General features: G+C 34.9%; 1 protein-coding gene across 2 annotated transcripts in view; it reads right to left on the minus strand.

Moving 5' to 3' along the window:
- The window catches only part of UBE3C (ubiquitin protein ligase E3C), an 80660-nt gene that overhangs the window by 45529 nt on the left and 16869 nt on the right, over positions 1 to 18262 (minus strand). For both annotated transcript variants that reach the window (XM_083823702.1, XM_083823701.1), the window contains exons 7-13: positions 16918 to 17071; positions 15986 to 16206; positions 15551 to 15705; positions 13277 to 13464; positions 5618 to 5704; positions 4737 to 4894; positions 3725 to 3957 (exon numbers count right to left, since the gene is read on the minus strand). In XM_083823702.1, the coding sequence (XP_083679828.1) occupies positions 3725 to 3957; positions 4737 to 4894; positions 5618 to 5704; positions 13277 to 13464; positions 15551 to 15705; positions 15986 to 16206; positions 16918 to 17071 (1196 nt within the window). The remainder of the gene's footprint in view (positions 1 to 3724; positions 3958 to 4736; positions 4895 to 5617; positions 5705 to 13276; positions 13465 to 15550; positions 15706 to 15985; positions 16207 to 16917; positions 17072 to 18262) is intronic.

Below are 18262 nucleotides of genomic sequence, written 5' to 3' on the forward strand. Positions count from 1 at the left end.
AGAAATAACACAGTGAATATTCTTCTAGTGGTCAGCATAAGAAGCCTAAAAAGCACCTACAGTGTTAAAAATACACAGTGTGGCTGCTTGTAATTTTCATTTAATATGTACGTATATACTGTGTTATGTTTTAAGTAAAGCCCTTTAGGGTGTTAAAGTCAGTGTAAGCCCCTTTCGAACAGGAAGTATAAGCATTTACCGAACAGCCATCTACTGAAGAGGTTTAACAAATTTTTGCTTATTAGCATAGTATATTTTTGCCTATCAGCATAGTACGTGATGTTTACACCCCTGTACCACCCAACCACAAACACATTAGCTATTAAATTAATACCAAATTTAAAGTTAATTTATATTTAATTTAATTAATTTTGATTTAAATTAACACTAGTAAACCACTACGTTTAAGTCATATTTTATTCACAAGGAGCTCTAATGATGAAAGGTAATTGTCATTATTATAATCACACAGTCAGAAAATGTGTATAAGCTAATTTTCTATTGTTTTCTCATCTCCATAACAAAATTAAGCTACTGGGAAAGCGCTTATCATGGTCACTGGGGTGACTTTGCAATTTTAGTATTTTTCTTGGCAACCACCTCCAATCCAGAAAAAAAAAAAAAAAACATAGAACTATCAAACTAACAACTACTCCATCACAAACACAACCGTCACACTTGGTTGCGTGCCTTCTCCCCAGAACTGGTTCAATACATATGCAAGACAGAATCAACTTAGTCCAACAGTAAATAAAACAAAATTAAGTGGGATCAATGTAACTTCAAGTCAACAGCCTTAAAGAAATTATCTCTGCTACGAAGAACAGCAATCTGTTTATCAACTTGGAACCAGAGCACTTGAAAACTGAAGAGAAGCAAAACCTACACAAAGCTCTTCTGAAGTAACCTTGCATAAAGACAGTCTTAATAGACAGGTGTCAAGAGTAACAGAGTTTAATGGCTTTCTGAAGGAATCTGTGTCTAGGTACTATACAAAAGACCTTTTAAGATCCAGTTAGTCTTGAATAAAAGAACACAGAAGAATGCTATTTAGAGAACTGTCTGATTACACAGGAATTTTCATCACCTTACCCTTATAAAATTCAGTGCAGGTGAGATGAGTCACTGAAACTCTGTGGTCCCATTACCACTATGCTTATGAAAAAAAAAGAGGGGGGAATATCCGCATGAAGAGCATGCTAGTAAAGTGTTTTACACGCAGAGAAAGAATCCTTAACGAAGCTGAATCAAATTAGGTGAGATTGCTAGTGTTCTGAATACCCGTTTCTTCTGCAGAAGGAACTCCAATATAAACTCAGGATTTGTTTGCAAAATTTTAAAAGTGTGTATTTTACTGGAAGGAAAAGAACACTTCAATAAGTAACATTACGATGGTAATTTCTTTCAAATTACCAAATTTCTTTCAAATTACCCCAAGTGCAGTTAGCCCTCAAAATTGTAATTCAGGAAAAAATGACAACTTAATTTAATAGGATTAATACAAGATTCTGATGTAAATCTTCTTTGACAAAACCTGTTTTCATGTCCTCAGAAATTGAGTCCTTCTGAAGAATTTGTGACAGTTGACTACAAGTCATATTACACCAGCCATTCTGCTGAACACTCTTCACATGTAAATCCTACCATTTCAAAGACAGCCAAGCTGCAAGCAAACAGCATGTTACTGTCAGCAGTCACTGTTCTCAGCTTTGCCCTTACCTTGCAGCAGGAATGCATTTCATTAGACTCAGTGGCATGGAAAACATGCAAAACAAGTGTGAGAAATTAAAGCACGGATGATAGGGAAGGAATGCGTCTTTTTCCTCCGTAGGCATCTTGCAAAAGCTTTGGAAAGGACATGTCTCATATACTTGATGTAGTGTAAGAAAAAATATTTTCTACTTCAACACTTGAAATTTACGATGAACTATTCCAGTTTTGTTTTTATTATTTTTATTATTTTTTAGAAGATATTGCTGCCTGCTCCCTGGCAAGAAGCTACTCGGAAGTTGCCCTCCAGAGCAGAAGTCTTCTTGATGAAATGAACTTTAGTTGTATTGAACTTCTATATGAAACGATATGTTTTTGAAGAAGTAAACAAGGGAAAATTTATTAACTACATTTCTGGGTAGAACCAGAGCCTTCAAGATACTCTCAAGATTTACATTTATATTTCAGCTAACGAAAGACAATCCTGCCTCCTGAAAACAGTAGGACTACACCAAGTTCAGACAAATTTAATACCTGCCTGCCAAAGTAGGACAGAATACCTTGGGATTTTACAGCTTGCTGAACTAAAGGGCAATATGATCAAATTCACTGGAAATGTAAGAAGCTAACAAAAGGATTAAATAAGACAAACTAAGGAGAATAAATAGAGGATGGCATGTTATAAATTGAATACATAGAAACACCCCTATTATGCTGTTCTTCCCACAGAAATAGACATATTGGGGTTTTCACTTGTGACCTTTAAATTGAAAGTTTATTTGGCAATTTAAAGACAAGTAATTAAATTAAATCGTGCAAACATATATTAGATCAATCTGTGCAAATTACACATTCAGTGGTGCATTAGGACTGTATTCAATGCAATCAAAACATTATCAGTTACTCTCACTGCTATTAATGCTTATGCTCATAAGTGAAATGTGTTGTAAAATCAGACAGAATAGGCTGGATAGAGGCTATCTTAGACTTGTAGAATGAATAAGCATTCCTTAATTAGCCCATCAGGTTAAGTGCAAGCCTTAATGGGCCTTTCCTAAAGTCTAGCATGACATCTTTCTCCAAACATGGCCAAGAAGAAAGTTCCATTAGCAATATTAATACAAGCTTAGTTGATCATTTTCATTCAATTAACTTCTTTCAATTAAATAGATAGCTTGACAAAAGCAGTGATAAAAGACCTGAAGGGACAGCTGATGACTCGAACTGAACATTAGTGTGCGAGAGGTCGCCAGTATTAAACGGACTGTAAATCTACCATTCAATTTGGAAAATGCATTTCTTCTGCTCCCACTTCTTTAATGAGCAATTTTAGCTGACTAGATATGTTTGCTGCAGAATTTTCATGACAAGTCAAGCACTCCTTTTTTTTCAGCAACAGTTATATTAGGTCTTTTTCCTGCCAACATTTTCAGCTTCTCTTAACTCATGTCTTAGGATGCCACGGACAAACTAGCAGAAATACATTGGTAGATATCCAGAAATGATGTACATTAAGTTTCAATTTGCTAAGCCAAATTCAGTGTCTCCGTAGTATTCCAGCAAGCCCAAAAGGAGTACCACCACCATATTCTACTAAAACACCAACAAAACTAGTGCAGGCTAGTAACAATTTCATGAAGCCTCTAACATTGAAATACCAGAGTCATCATATGATTCAATTAGAATTGCACACCTATGTAGTGTTTTATAAGCACATATTGAAGTATCTTGCTGAACAGGATTTGAAGTTTAAATGTATTCTACACAGTAACTTCTTTTTTAATAAACATATTGAACAGGAAAATTAAATTAAGACAAAAAATTAAGTAAAATTGTTACAGTTATCAGAATTACTCAAAGTTTAGCATATATGCTCAAGATCAACCTCCCCAAATCCACATTCCTGATAACAACTGTAATAATAGTATAATCAGGAAAACTAAACTGTACCCAGTCTCATATATGCAGTGTAAGTCTGAAAATTTTAATGTTTTGAAAAGTCAACACAACTTACCTTGAATAACTGAATCCACCTTTTTTGTTCTGTCTGTATACATTGCTGCATTTCTGTATTTTTTGTTACTCCAACACTTCTAAATGCTGCAATATATTCCTCGCGAACTTCTGGTTTTGTTTCTGGATAAGCCAACTTTATGATTCCTAAGCACGCATCTCGAAGGCAGCGTGATAATATTACAAGCTCTTCTAGTGTAAAAGGCATCATTGATGATTGTCTTTGACCTACAACTACATAAAGCACAAGTTTAAGTCTCTTTCAATAACCATTTCTTAATTTTGTTACCAAAAAAACACTGATTTCACTGGAACTCTAATATTCACACAAAATCTAAAGCAGAGAAAAAACATCACACAGAGAACAAGTACACATTTGTAAAGGCAATCAAGCCTTGTAACCGTTTACAGACAGTGATTTTTTTTACAATATTTTCATATTCTCTTCTGTGACGCCTGCTATGTTAAGCGTTGGAATTAGTCTACACATTCAGTCCACAAGATCTTCATTCTTCACTATCTCATTAAAAATTATCATGATTAAGAACTTCCATATCAGATCCTGTAAAGCTATGGTTCCCATGGTGCAGACCATTTTTTCACTGTTCTTCCCTAAATGCAATCATCATGAAAGAACCAGATGACAGCTGAGTGCTCAGGGGACTATCAGCAAGTCAGCCCAGAAAAGCCTTCCCCACAGATGTCAGCAAATCACTGCCCAGGGAACCCTAAAGCTGTAAATTCCAGATGCTAAGCAGTACCCAGCAAATTGATATGGCAGCAGCACATTTGTTCTAGAATTGCCACGTTACCAGTACATGGTGAATCTCCATCTTGTATGAAAAGCAGAAGGGGACTAACAGCCTCGCTTCTTAGCAGAGGATCACCCAGAACAAACTGAATTGCATGGATTTAGTTCTCCAAGTCTGATAGTTCCTCATTTTAAGTAGCTTTACACAAAAAAAAAAAACGTTTCACAAAGCATTGCTATATAGTATGCTTGAAACTCTTACCTTCTATAGGATCACCAAAGAATTCGTTATCGTGAATAGAAATAAGTGAATGACTAAATAAAGAACTAAAAAGGTAGAAGAGAGGGATAATTCGACTAGAGTCTTCTAAAGACATTGGAGAGCCTCTTGAAATCACTTGAAGGAGTGGCACCATAGACCTTAAAATATAAAATGCAGAATTAAGAGACTGTTAATTAAATACTCAAACATATATATTAGCTTCAGCATTCTAGTAAAAATACCCAGTAGCAGTTCCTAAAACAAAATAAGGGCTGCTGTCTCAGTTTAATAATTACTATGGACCATTTCTGCAAAATAAGGTTACTCCTTTTAAGTTCTTGTCACTACAGTATTTCAGTGTCTTGAAATACACCAAGTTCGGCGTTAACATAGACTGCAGATACTTTCTGGTTTAGAATAGAAACAAAGCAAAACCAGGTTAAGTAACCTGCATCTTCACACAGAACAAATCTGTAGGTTCAATGCCTCACCTCACGGGAACATGCTTCTGCCACCATCACTTTCTGGACTAGTTAAGTATATGTGATAAAACTGACATACTTGGGAAGAAGTACTTGGGAGTTAAGCATTTATTATACTGATGCTACTAAGCACTCCAAAATCTACAAAATATCTGTCTTATTTTATATCGAGATTTATTTACCTATAATTTTTTACAACGGTCCAATTCCTAAGATTTTGCTTAGTTTTACAAAATCATAGAACCACCGAGGTCAACGAAGTAGGAGCTAAGTAAACATTACAGCTTTGTTTTCCATCACTTTGCACGAGTGCCATCACACCACAAGTCGTTTCATTCTCTTTCTACTATATACTCTGTTTTAACAAACACTCAGTTTCAGAAGTGGTATCATACATACCCTGTAATCATTCGTGTAGTCATTGAAGATATCAAATACCAAAGATGCCTCAGGAATCTGGCATTAAAGGCTAAACTATAAAGAAGCCTGAAAGAGGAAGTTCAAATAAATCTTATCTGCCAAAATGTATTCACAAAACACAATACTTCTATATAAGAACTTTTCTGTCAAGCATTTCTCAAACATTAACAACTCAATTTTTTTTAAGATGGGGTTCTTACTCAAATCAAATCTGACGAAAGCCCCAAAGCTGAAAAACAAGCATATAATCCTTGTACCTAACACACAGTTTTCATTAACTCAGCAACAAACCACATGATACAGACCCAAATTTGCAGTGTACCACAGAATTAAACACGCATTAAATAAATGTGATATACCACTTATTTTTCTGGGAATTTTTGAAATTCTGCTATGGAAAACTACATTAACCAGTAAAGAGGTCAGTTCTGTGGTTCATCTGACATTAATATGCACAGAAAACTTGCTAAAAGTAGATTAAAACACCTTAAAATTGATACTAGAAGCAACTATACAATTAACTATGTAAAAATAAATGTACATGTTCACAAATCAGTTCATACAGGACTGACTTTAACCATCCTATTTCAGACATGATTTGGGATGAAAAAACTTTTTATAGAAATGGGAAATAAAGAGCTTCCTAGAATTAAAATATCTGCTTTATTCCCTGTCGATAACTGATAAACATCATTTAAAACATTTACTGTATTCTAGAAAACCAAACAGGACTTGACCTATTAAGCTATAATTTCCCTGATATTGAAGAACTATATTCAGTTATCTATCCTAAGTGCTACTTTCCAAGGTCTCCTAATCACTATTAGACTAAATAGATACTCAGGTCCACACTGTCTCTCAGAGGTCAATAGCTCTGTAATATCAAAATTTCTAGTGACCTGGCACACAGGAGGTAGAAGGCTGGGAAATGGGAGCAGGGAGGATGGACAAGAAGGGTTGTCTGAGAAAACATGATTTATTACAGACCACATGGATAAATTAACTATCACCAGATGGCAAAAGGGAAGGATTTTTCATTAAAATTCACATTTCATTATGGAAAAAGGTAAAATACTCAGCAAACACTTAAACATTTGAAAACTGTTTAAGCAACAATTCATTAAAGACATTAAAACAAAAAACCCTACACACCCACACACAAATATTGCATAGTGTCATATGCCTCTGGGTCCTCACTTACTGGCCATTTAAGCCCTGTGGGCTCTTTTTGCTGCCTTCTCTAAAGTACAGCCTCTCTCATGCATCCACACAGCTACTCCCTTCTTCAGGCTCTCATTCCATATGCATCCACCAAGCCAGTTGTGCTAGCATAAAGGAGCACTGGTAAAAGGCAGAACTCTTCACCCAAACGAAAGGTACAGGGAGTCTAACAGAACAGGAGCATGCAGAAGAAGGAAAAATGAAAGACAAGGAACAAGCTTTGCAGTGCATTTTTGCTGACATATCACTCCTCGTTTCAAAACTTTCTGATTTTTATTCCTTGCATGTAATACATAGAACAGTACCTTTAAAGGGAATTGGGAGCCTCACATGCTACAGAAGTTGCATGCCAATGAACGCCACTAAACTTGAGTCTAATTTTAAACAACTGCAGCTAACATTAATTTTACAATAAAACACTACCTTTAATTAAGTCATACTTTAAGTATGCGGAATTTAAAAAAAAAATCAACTGAATTTGACCAGTGAGAATTTAACTTCCTTCTAGATTCACATTATTTTGACATTTGGGTAGAAATTGTGCATTATCATGTACGGAAGGGCTGGTTATATCAAGATAATTTGGAAAAGAACAGATTTATATCCTAATGTTTAAATATCTGAATAGCAGCTTAGATATCTTGGTTTCTAAGATGAAAAATTTCTTCACTGACCTTCAGTTTTCAGCCTCATATTTGAAATAAAAAGTAATTTGGCACAGTGCCGTTAAGTCTCAGGGGGCTTCCAAGTAAAAACTTGTTAATTTTATAATCATCCCTGGAAATTATGTAATAGCTTTAGCAGAAATGAACAAACATTATGGACACTGAACCTATAATAATGTAATTCATTTTTTCATTCTAGCAATATTCAGCAATAATGAAGGGAAAAAAGGACAAACCTTAAGAGCTTATAATAATAACCTTTGACTAAGTTTTACCCATTTTTATTCTGTACTGGTGATTCAGGCAGCCAACTGTAGCAGCTGCTACATTTCATGGCACGATTCCAGAAATACTGACTGCATTCAACTTCCCTGTTTCCCTTCCCTGAATATCAGGTTAAATACACCATGCAAAGATGGTAGGTTGTATGAGAACATCTTCTATTTAGTCAGCACAAAATACCTAAGAAACATGAAGCAGATGAATTCATCAATTCTAAAGTTTCCATACTGTTACCAGAAAATAAACGTGAAACTGCAAACTATTAAAAAAAATCATTAAAAAAATCATAACAATCACCTGAAATATTATCCACTGTCAAAGGACTGACAGCAAGAGCAATCTCCTACCTTCCTGCCCCAAGCATAGAAATTGGCTTTCAAAGTCAAAGGTAACAATTGTATGAAACTAAATAAACAAACAGTGCAAGGATGGCCCTGAGAAGTCATATCTTTGCAAAGGTTGGAGAAATCCCAGCTGTGCTTTAGAAAGTTTCAATATTTTTTAAATCAGGTGAAAAAAATTAATCCACAAATTTTAGAGATCAACTGAACTTAAAGTAAAGCTTGAGTGTCCATGCAATCTTGATCACTTTTTTCTTTAAAAGAACAAAAAAAATACTATCACTAGAAATGAAAAAATATAAATTATTTCTCTTTTTATTTACATTTTTATACTCTTAACTCAGGGGTTCATTTTCACTAATTTGTGCTATCCTAAAAACAAACCAAGCAGCTAAAGTTTAAATCCTGAGTTTTTACTCCTCCCATCTTCTTGTTCTGCATTTTCTTGAAAATCCTGCTTATCACTGTAGTTTGGAAGAATAATAATTTTTCAACTGAAAAAAAAAAAGGATAAGTTCTTCTCATGGAAGTGGAGAAATGAACATTATCAGCTCAGGCTATGAGACAGTTAAATTCACTGCAGAGATTTCTGTTAGATATCTGCTTTGAACATACTAAATTAAATTACATGCTCCCAAAAGTATGAACGGCCATTTACTTAGAACCTTGTTTCTCTCCATAGGTATCTGTTCACAAAGGCCACATGATTTATGTGTACTTGCCAGAAAGGTATTTTGGGCACCTCTGGTTTTAAAAAAAAAATGTCAAATTCCTCCTGTGCAATGGGACAGATTAAATGACCCATTAAGCTTAATTTAGCTGAGACACCACTACAAGTTAATTAGTTAAAGGCAAGATTTCAGTGGAGGCCATAAATTGGGCCCAGTTTCCCACTGAGACCATTTAAGTTAATGAAGAGGATACAACAGATCGCGAGGAGCTCGGGGGGCTGATAAAGGTCACTGTTGCAGGGGCAGGGGCTTTTGACACCTCGGGCTGCAAGGTGTCGCAGGTGAGGGACTGCACGCACAGCCACCCTTCGGTGAGCTGCACCTACAACGCTCTGCAAGCTGTTTTATGCCTCTCTGTGTCAGGCCAAGAACACAGAAGAAAGCTTAGAAAATGTAAAAGCTTCATATGCAATGATTATAGTTTAAGAAAAATGCAAGTGTAAGAAAATTCCCTACAGAATTACTGCAATAGCCTTATAAACAGCCCAAGTATCTTCAGCACGCACACATGAAGACAGGCTGCTCGTGTTACACTAGAATGGCAGTTTGCTAAATAATTGTCAACCACAGGTTAGACCACAGGTTAAGATTAGCAGTGTTACGTAAATTAAACCGTGTTAATGTACAGTCACTATTAAACAGCTAAACTAAGATTAACGATCACCGTGGGCCACCAAGCAGATGGCCGATAACCACCAAGTGCCAATGAAGCACAGTTCACGTTGCTGTTTAATATTAAGCCCTACTGATGACCTGAAGTCTATGGGATTAAATTATCTTCCCTAAATATTTTGCAGAATCAGAATTTACTAGTTATTTAAAAGGATAGCTTTGATGAATGAAAGTCTTGCAAATCTCTTCAAAATGGTAATGAGAGCTGTACTCTAAAATTCAAGAGTTTTTAAGAAAATACTTTATTCAATAATATGTATCAGCTTTAAGCTTTATAGAGATGAAAGCCCTGCCCCTCTGAAGAAGAGTACAGTTCCCAGTGACTACATTACAAACAAAATTTTATCCTACACCTCCAATCTGGCTTCCTGAACAGCAGCTGCTGCTTGGTTTTTCTAGCTTTGTGGCCTTATTTTTTTATTGAGCTCGCTTGCTTCTTTCCAGAACACATTCAGAATTTACTGATAATCTCCTAAGGAGGAGTAACTCAAAGCAATGCTTTTCTCATAATCCACCTTTGTTGATGCATATCAACTTAAAAATGCTAAATTAAAAGTTTTTAGTAACACTATTTTAATACACCACTAGCTTATGGAAAAAAATAATAATTTCAGTCTAAAATAAATATTGTACTTATCATCAGTCCCACTGGAACAGGTATAAAGGTAGCAGGTTAAACACAAAACTTGCTAACTCTTGTAAGTTTGAACACACTCTTGCATCTACATAACATTCAGAAGGAAAACAAGAGCAATAAATACTATTTATTTTTGAGGTGGCTGTAGTATAAATTTCAGTTCAGTTTGGTGACACTTTTTCACAAAAAAAAAAAAAAGAGTAAAGCCACAGACAAAAATGCTTAGATGAGGCTCACGAGACACCTGCACAGAGAATACACTGAAAAAGACAAAAAAGCACTGTTTAAAGAAGTCTTAAACTACAGGGCACAGAGCACAGCACAGACGAAACACCACCAAAAAAAGAAAAACCAACAGACAGAAAAGCTTTATTTACCATTTCTACAAGATAAACCAAACAGAATGCTCAGAGTTACTGAAAAACCTAAGATCAAGGAACTATTTTGCCTTACCTAAAGCAACATAACTAACACAACCCACTACCATTTAGGCAAAGAATACCAAAAGAGCAGAGTAGATGTTCTCTGATAAACTCAAAACACAGGATAATTTCAGAGTGGGGATGAAGAAAGGACTACAGTCCGACACGAACACACACACCCACAGTCTCCAGAGTAAGGAACTTTAGAGACTTGCTCTTTCTATTCAAACTATACTGTACTCTTGGATATCTTGTGTCTGTCTTGGTGTCTGTTCTAAAACCCAAGAAACTACTGAGCTACTGCAGTGACACCGATGTTCCTGACAGCAATTAACATCAGCATCATCCCACAAATCGCCCAGATGTACTGAGGAGCCACAAAAAGAAAAAGCATTCAGCCTTAATGGGGAAACTCTGAGTTTCTCATCTTTTTTTCAAGGTAAAAATTCTCAAAACTACTAAAAAAAAGATTTGTTGGTTGTTTCTTCCCTTCCAAAGTCTGTCAACCTTAACACCATTTTCTTTTCAGTTACTGAGAAGTTATTTTCAGTGATTATTCTTTTTATTTAGCATTTCACTTCACAAATTTGCAGTCTTTATATTTTTTTAATTACCAGCTTTTTATTAAAGATGTAAATGCTGCTAAGGAAACAAAGCTTTTATAACAACCTTTTCTCTCTTTTAAATCATTTGACCCAGTATGTTTTAAAACAGAAAGTAAGAATTTGAATTTTTGAGCTCTTAGAATACTTAGAATACAGTAACTTTAAATAAATCATTTTGCTTAACTAAACATTCCTACATGGTTTTATTAGACTGATATACTTTATTCTGAATATTGTCATTTAAAAGTTAATCTCAAAAAAAGGTGAAGGATCTTTCAAAACACTATCACTAAATTGGACAAAATCATTTGGGCAATAAAAAATTAATCAGGAAAAAAAAGCGTGGAAATCAATGAAGAAAAGCCTTTTAATTGTCTTTTGAAATGGCAGTGTTTATTACCTTTACAAGAAGCATCATCAAATACCCTTTGAAAAACACTGAAAAAGAACATTTAGAATAGCTACTTGGAAAATTCCACCAGGTCTAAAAACGCACTGAACAGGACAAAAGATTGAAAGATTGACATCTACTGACATGGTTATGCCTGACAAAACCAACATCTGTGATTGGCTTGGAAGTCAGAACTATTAAATAAATGTCTACTTTAATTTACCAAATATTTGTATGGATTAATTTAATTTTTACCACGAAAATAATTCCATTGGTATTACTGATAAAAATTTCCATATTTCTTAGTTACTTGTAAAATTGGTAAATTCAACTATTTTGGAGCTACTCAAAAGCTATAATGGAAAGCAGTTTACATATTTTAAGATGTTGACTAGAGTTTCCATAATTTCTGAGTTTATCCAGCGTGTAACTAGCTTGTTATGTCAAATAATTGTAAAGACCTAATATGGCTTTTCAGAGGAAATAGATGCCATGCTCATACAAGTAAAGTTCTGGGTGACTTCTTTATTCATTGAGGATCCTTTCCACACAGTTCACCAGCAAACCTCGAGTCAAAGCAGCAATGCATTTAAACGCAGTAATTACTATCCAAGGCAATGTACTACTTGCAACAATAAAGCGGCCATACTAATTCAACTACTGCTATGATCTTCAGGTCTCACATCCTGCTCTAACGCAATTAGTCTACAAAGAACTAATTACCCTAATCGAGCAATCACAGTTTCACTGACATCTTACTTCCTCTAACAGCTATAAACACCACTGGGCGAAGATAGCACCAAATTAGTTTTCTGTATCACTGTTTACAATGCAGTTTGAATTGATTATGTTTACAACATTCCCTAAATACTTAGTTTACTACCAGCAACTACATACTTACTCAGAACTACTTGTACCACAATAGTTTTAATACTCATGGGTCTTTGATGATAAAAGGGTCAAAAATCTTCCACTGTTAGTGACAGCTGTGTTTTGTAGTCATTGTAAAAGAACAAGCTGTTTAGTTCCACTTCAGGTTCCAGAGTCCTTCCCAACAACAAGGATTTTCAATAGGTAGGAATTGTTTTAATTTGTAGCAAGGGACATGCTGGTTATATATTGAAGGGGGTAGAGAATAAAGCAGTTTTCATGCTCAGCTAGCTAGACTGGACTGTGTAATCCATATCACTGAAAGTTTTAAAACAAGCTAGACAAACTTCTGCTATACTGACACTTAACACTGCCTCTGCGCAAGAAGATGGAAAAACTACTGCTCAAGAATCTTTCCAATCCTATTTGAGTGTGATTTTCTGATCACAAACACTATCTATTCAGTAGTATTTTATCATCGTGTTGGGGACTAACTTATTTGCAACTCGGCAAGCAAACCAAGGGTTTACGTTTTTGGATTCAGTGATCAGTCCATAAGGAATACAATGAACAGGAAGAAAAATAAATCAAGAGTGATTCCAGGAATGAATTCACTCTTTGGTTTGTCTGGAATTCTTATCTAAATTCTGAAATTCTTCTTTATTTCAGCTGATCATGAAAGAACTCAGAAAAAAAATACAGTGATTTAAATGATACAGTCATTTAAATGAGTCAAGTTTATCCAGTACAAACAATTTTACATCTGTACTACAGTTCAACATCATTATTATTTATACTTGCCTGACTTTTGGCACCATCATTCGGTGTTGTACCATTAGCGTATGGCAGATTGATGCCATCAAGGTAAAGACCTCTTCACTAGCTGAATCTCTCCAAACCATATTCAACAGGGTGTTTGTCTGCTGCTTTGTGTCCAATTTCTTTAGACATTCCTCAGTTATGTACTGTATTGATATTCTCCCATCACCCTACAAACATATCAGAGAAAAATGTGAAGTATTTTTAAAGATAAAGTATCCCCCTTTAAAATATGTACTTCAGAAATTTGCTAGAACATGAAGATTTATTGTATGATAATACAACATGAGCATATCTGTATATCCTAGTAGCATTCTTGAAAGTATCACACCTAAGAGCCAATTTAAATCCCTAGGAGGCAAGTGTTGGATTGGAGTATTGATCTTTTCACTTAAACCAGTGCAAAGATTCCCTTTAATGTAAGCATGCTCTTCAACACTCAGATAGAATAAAGCAAGATCCTTTACTGGCATAAAATGTTCAAATAGTCATCTCTACTCCACTGACATCAGCCAGCATTGGACATGAAATACAGAAAAGGATGGCTACAGTAAGTTCCTTTACAAACAGTATTTTCACAAAATCCATGGGTTAACGAACAAACTTCTGGCTGACTAATACACACGTTAAGCTAGTATAAGAAGTGTATGAAGAGAAATCCTTTCTCCTTTTCTTTTTCTTTTTTGTGTGTTTGTTTTGTTTTTTAACTTCCTCTCTCTATCCAGTCCAACATAGCAAACCACACTCTGGCTCAATGAAGCATAAAAGTTATCCAAGTTCCTTTGTTGTTGTTTCTGGTTTTTGTTTGGTTCTTTGTTTGTTTTAAGTAAGATGGGCATGCGTGAAAATATGGCAAAAATTAAAAACCCGCAAGAGAAACACAGGAAAGAGAAAAATATACTACAAGAAATAATATTACATATTTAAGTCTCCTCAGAGCAGATCTTTTCTAATTTACAAAGTACTGTAAGTTAACAGCAAACAGAAATTTATGCTTTGTTTCTAACCTAATCACATCTTAAATGTCACCAGTATCTTTAAGGCACAAGTAGAGTCTGCCAGCATTTACAATACATACAGTGTGTGTGGGCAGTGAATTAAATATTGGAATACTGACATCTAGATTTTAGATAGAAAAGATTGAAAATGCTTTATAGTTCAGGCAATGCAGTATTTACTGGACAGTAAAAAAGAAAAAAAGCAGTTTATTAACCCTATCCTGATACAGATTTCCGGATAACAATAACACACTATATCTAAAAATGCAGAAATAAAATGCTGCACGTATCTACCAAGAGTATAGCACACTCAAATCTCCCTCTTAAAAACAGTGCATCTTTCAGAGGGAGTGAGAAATGTGGGTAGGCAGTAGGAACAGTATCTTTTAGAAGAGCTGGTATGCTTTTTGCTTTTGATTTCAACACTTAACCAACAAAATGACAAAAATGCTTGAATGCCTGAGAGAGAAATCCAGAAATCCCAGCTCAGCGTGGGGAAACAAAGTCATCCACACAGCTGTTTGTTCTTCCTTGTTTTGTTTTGATGAACCCCAAATATGGTGTATTTCACACACTCCACAAGAAAAGACTTCACACTGCATTCATCCTCTGAATGGCAATATATATTGAGAGATTGTATAAAGGCCATCAGCTGGTGAATTTAGCTCTCTCCAACTCTGATTGTTCAAAGCCTTGATCTGAGCATTAGGAAATCAGAGTTAGCGTGGGTTCGTTTTATTAATGAACATTTAACAATATTTTTAAACTACAGTGAAGAGTCATATTTATGCTACTCTCTAAACATTATTATAGAAACTAGGTGTTTGGCCTTTGAAAGAAGTGCATATATTTGAAAGCAGAGCTGATTCTACAGGGTAAAGACCATGGTTGAACATAATTTTCTCATTTCCGTAAGAAAAAAATGAGAATACAAAAGTTGAAAGGTCAGGTTGGCGTGTTTCATGATATCCCAGTGTCACCACTAGGATAAAGAATGAGGAGAGAAATAGTCTCTGTAAAACACAAAATTAAGACAGGGAAGCTGAAACTTCTATTTCAAAAAAAAGCACCACAAAAACCCTTATTAATTATTATTAATTTTATTTGATTACTAGGAGAAACCATCTACTTTTAAGAAATAAGCATGCTTTCTGCTACAGGTAACTAGAAGAATACTGGACTTACAGTGATCATGTTTTTGCCTATAGTTACTGCTACTATAAATCAATCTCATTCAAGGAAATTTGGTACTGCTTACCGGTGTAGTTGTCATTTTACTGATCTCTTCATCCTCATCTTCAGAATCACTGGTTGCATCCTGGCAATTTGTACCAGCACTAGACACAGGCAGCTGAGAGAGAAAAGTCTGGAGTACCCTCAAATATACGAGTAGTCCTTCCTCTGAAAGGGATCCTATACCAAATACATTGAAATAAAAGATAATTAGCCAGACCATAATTTATTATAATTTACTAGCAATATCTGACCAAAACCACATTATGCTAAAACCTCCCAATTAAGGGTATATTTTGCTGAGAAGGGTGAAAATGGCTAATAAATAAAACAGATGTCTCGAACACTTGTATCCACAAACTGTCTTTTTTTTTGCTAGGCAACCAACTATGTTATGGAAATACGTAACAAACTAACTCAAATATGAAAAAACAACGAATAGGTGATGTAGCTTTCTCACCCAAATACGTTTCTCCGACTGTTAACACAAAGTAAAAAAGCCATGGGGCTCGATCACTTTTTCTCAAGCATCCATTTTCTGCTAATAATAGTGCATTCAGAAAGAGTTCGTAAGGGAAAACGGTCTGCACATCAGCAAGCGCTGGAATGATGAAGTGGAATATCTGATCTGTAAAAGGTGCTGCCACAAACTCCTCTGTGAAGGCTGCAAAAATCTGTTGCCTAAAATGAAGAAAACATGTCTTTATAGAAAACACAGGCAATATGTCTTACAAGTACGTCCATGGGATGACTGATCAATTTTGCAAGTTTGAACACATTCATCAAGAAGACTGCAAAGAGACATTCCGTTAATTCTGTGCCAATAAACTGAATTTCTCAGATTTTTCAAAAAGGCACTTCCTATTACATCCGTTCCTGATGATCTTATATGTAATTCTAGCCTTTAAACTTTTGATGAACTCATGGAAAACTACTCTGAAGTTAAATTTGTTGCTTATAATCTTGAAATAAAAAAATAACTAAAATAATCCCAATTGGTCTTTTCCCCCTCCCAAAAAAATAAAAAAAAATAAAAAATACTGTAACAAAAAATATCACATGCAATACAGCCAGAGTTTCATTTTAGTTCTGTCTTTCAATATACCTGACTCTTTCTCCTTGTGAGCTATGACTTAGTTATCTCTCTTCACAAGACTTAGTTCTTTTGTCACAAAACTCTTGTTAATTCCAAAGGTTTTTTTTTTTCCCCATTTGCCCTTAGCTGTATCTTTATTCTCAAGTACGTTTTTCCACACTTATCTTCCTATATAAATCATTAGTAGTGCAAATAAATCAAATTGCACTCCAAAAATAGCTGGACACTTACCAATAATAAACCGTGAACCTCTGACAATAATAAGTATACAAATAGCTGGTATTATTCTTACTTACCTTGCACCTTCTGGACAGGAGCTGTATGTAAAGTGCAATGGTTTCAGAACATTCTCCAGAAGTATTTTTGCAATAGGGACTCGAGAAACATCCGAATACTCAATACTCGATGGAAGCTTATTGTTAATTAACAAATAAAGCGACCTGTAGTAGCCTGCAAAAAAAGCAGTATTTTTAAAATATCGTATTACTTTTCTTCTTTTCTTTATAAAATAACATATACTTAGCATTTGTTACTTTAAAAAAGTATAATTCATTGCATGAAGCTTTATTTAGGAAAACATTTTTCAACAGTCCAAGTCACATTAATGTAATTAACAGGAGATATCCGCAATATCTTTGGAAACATCTCAATAAAATCATAGATAACCACATTTAGAGTCAGTTCGACTTTCAAAAACCAACCAATTCTGCCAATAAAGTGAAGAATTCAATTTATTTTTTATTTTAAAACAATGACCAAACCATGGCATCTTACTGCTAAGAGTGCTGTTGCCAGAGTATCTCAATTCTACAAACACCTTGCTTTAGGAGACTGAAGGAAACAATTACTGTTCCAAAACAGGAATCTCTCAGACAGTAATAAAATGTATTACCATCCAAGCCATAAAGATTTATACAGAGGGTAGTCTGTCTCGCTGTCAGAAACCTGTTTTTGTCTCACTACAGTACAAATGGAATCACATGATTTCATTCTTCTTAATCCAACTTCCTCCTGTTCAATGAACTCCTAAATTAAGACAAGTTCCACTACTACAGAAACCACTGTAAATGCATAGATAACATTTCTCTTTCTCATTCAGAGGCTGAGTCCCTTTGTCAGGGACCGTCTACCTTGACATATAATGCAACAAATGGAAGTCACCGTGAGGAATGACTTAGCAATGCTGGCAAGATGCATATGGAAGACAAATTATATGCAAAACCATATAATCATAAAAGCTGACTACAGATTCTTTACAATTTAACCATCATAAATAATTACGAGACTGTACACTGGCAGTTGCACACAAATGTTTGTTTTTGTTTTAGTCGAGAACGATTAGAAAACTGATTTTTTTGGACTAAAATTTATGATTTAACATGTTGGTAAACCCTCGTATCAGTTTTAACAACTGAATATTATACTAAAAGAACAAATACAAAAGTACTTGGGAAGATACTATGTAGTAAACAATGAGATAAACACAAATACTTCACAGAATCGTAGGGGTTGGAAGGGACCTCGAGAGATCATCAGGTCCAACCCCAAAAACTACTTCTGCAGTTTTAATTATGCCTATGGAAGTAAAATAAAAATGCTACAGTAAAAGTCACTTTTTGTCCATAGTAACTTCAATATGTA

The sequence above is a fragment of the Anser anser genome, assembly GCF_964211835.1.
Source record: "Anser anser genome assembly, chromosome: 2".
Lineage (NCBI taxonomy): Eukaryota > Metazoa > Chordata > Aves > Anseriformes > Anatidae > Anser > Anser anser.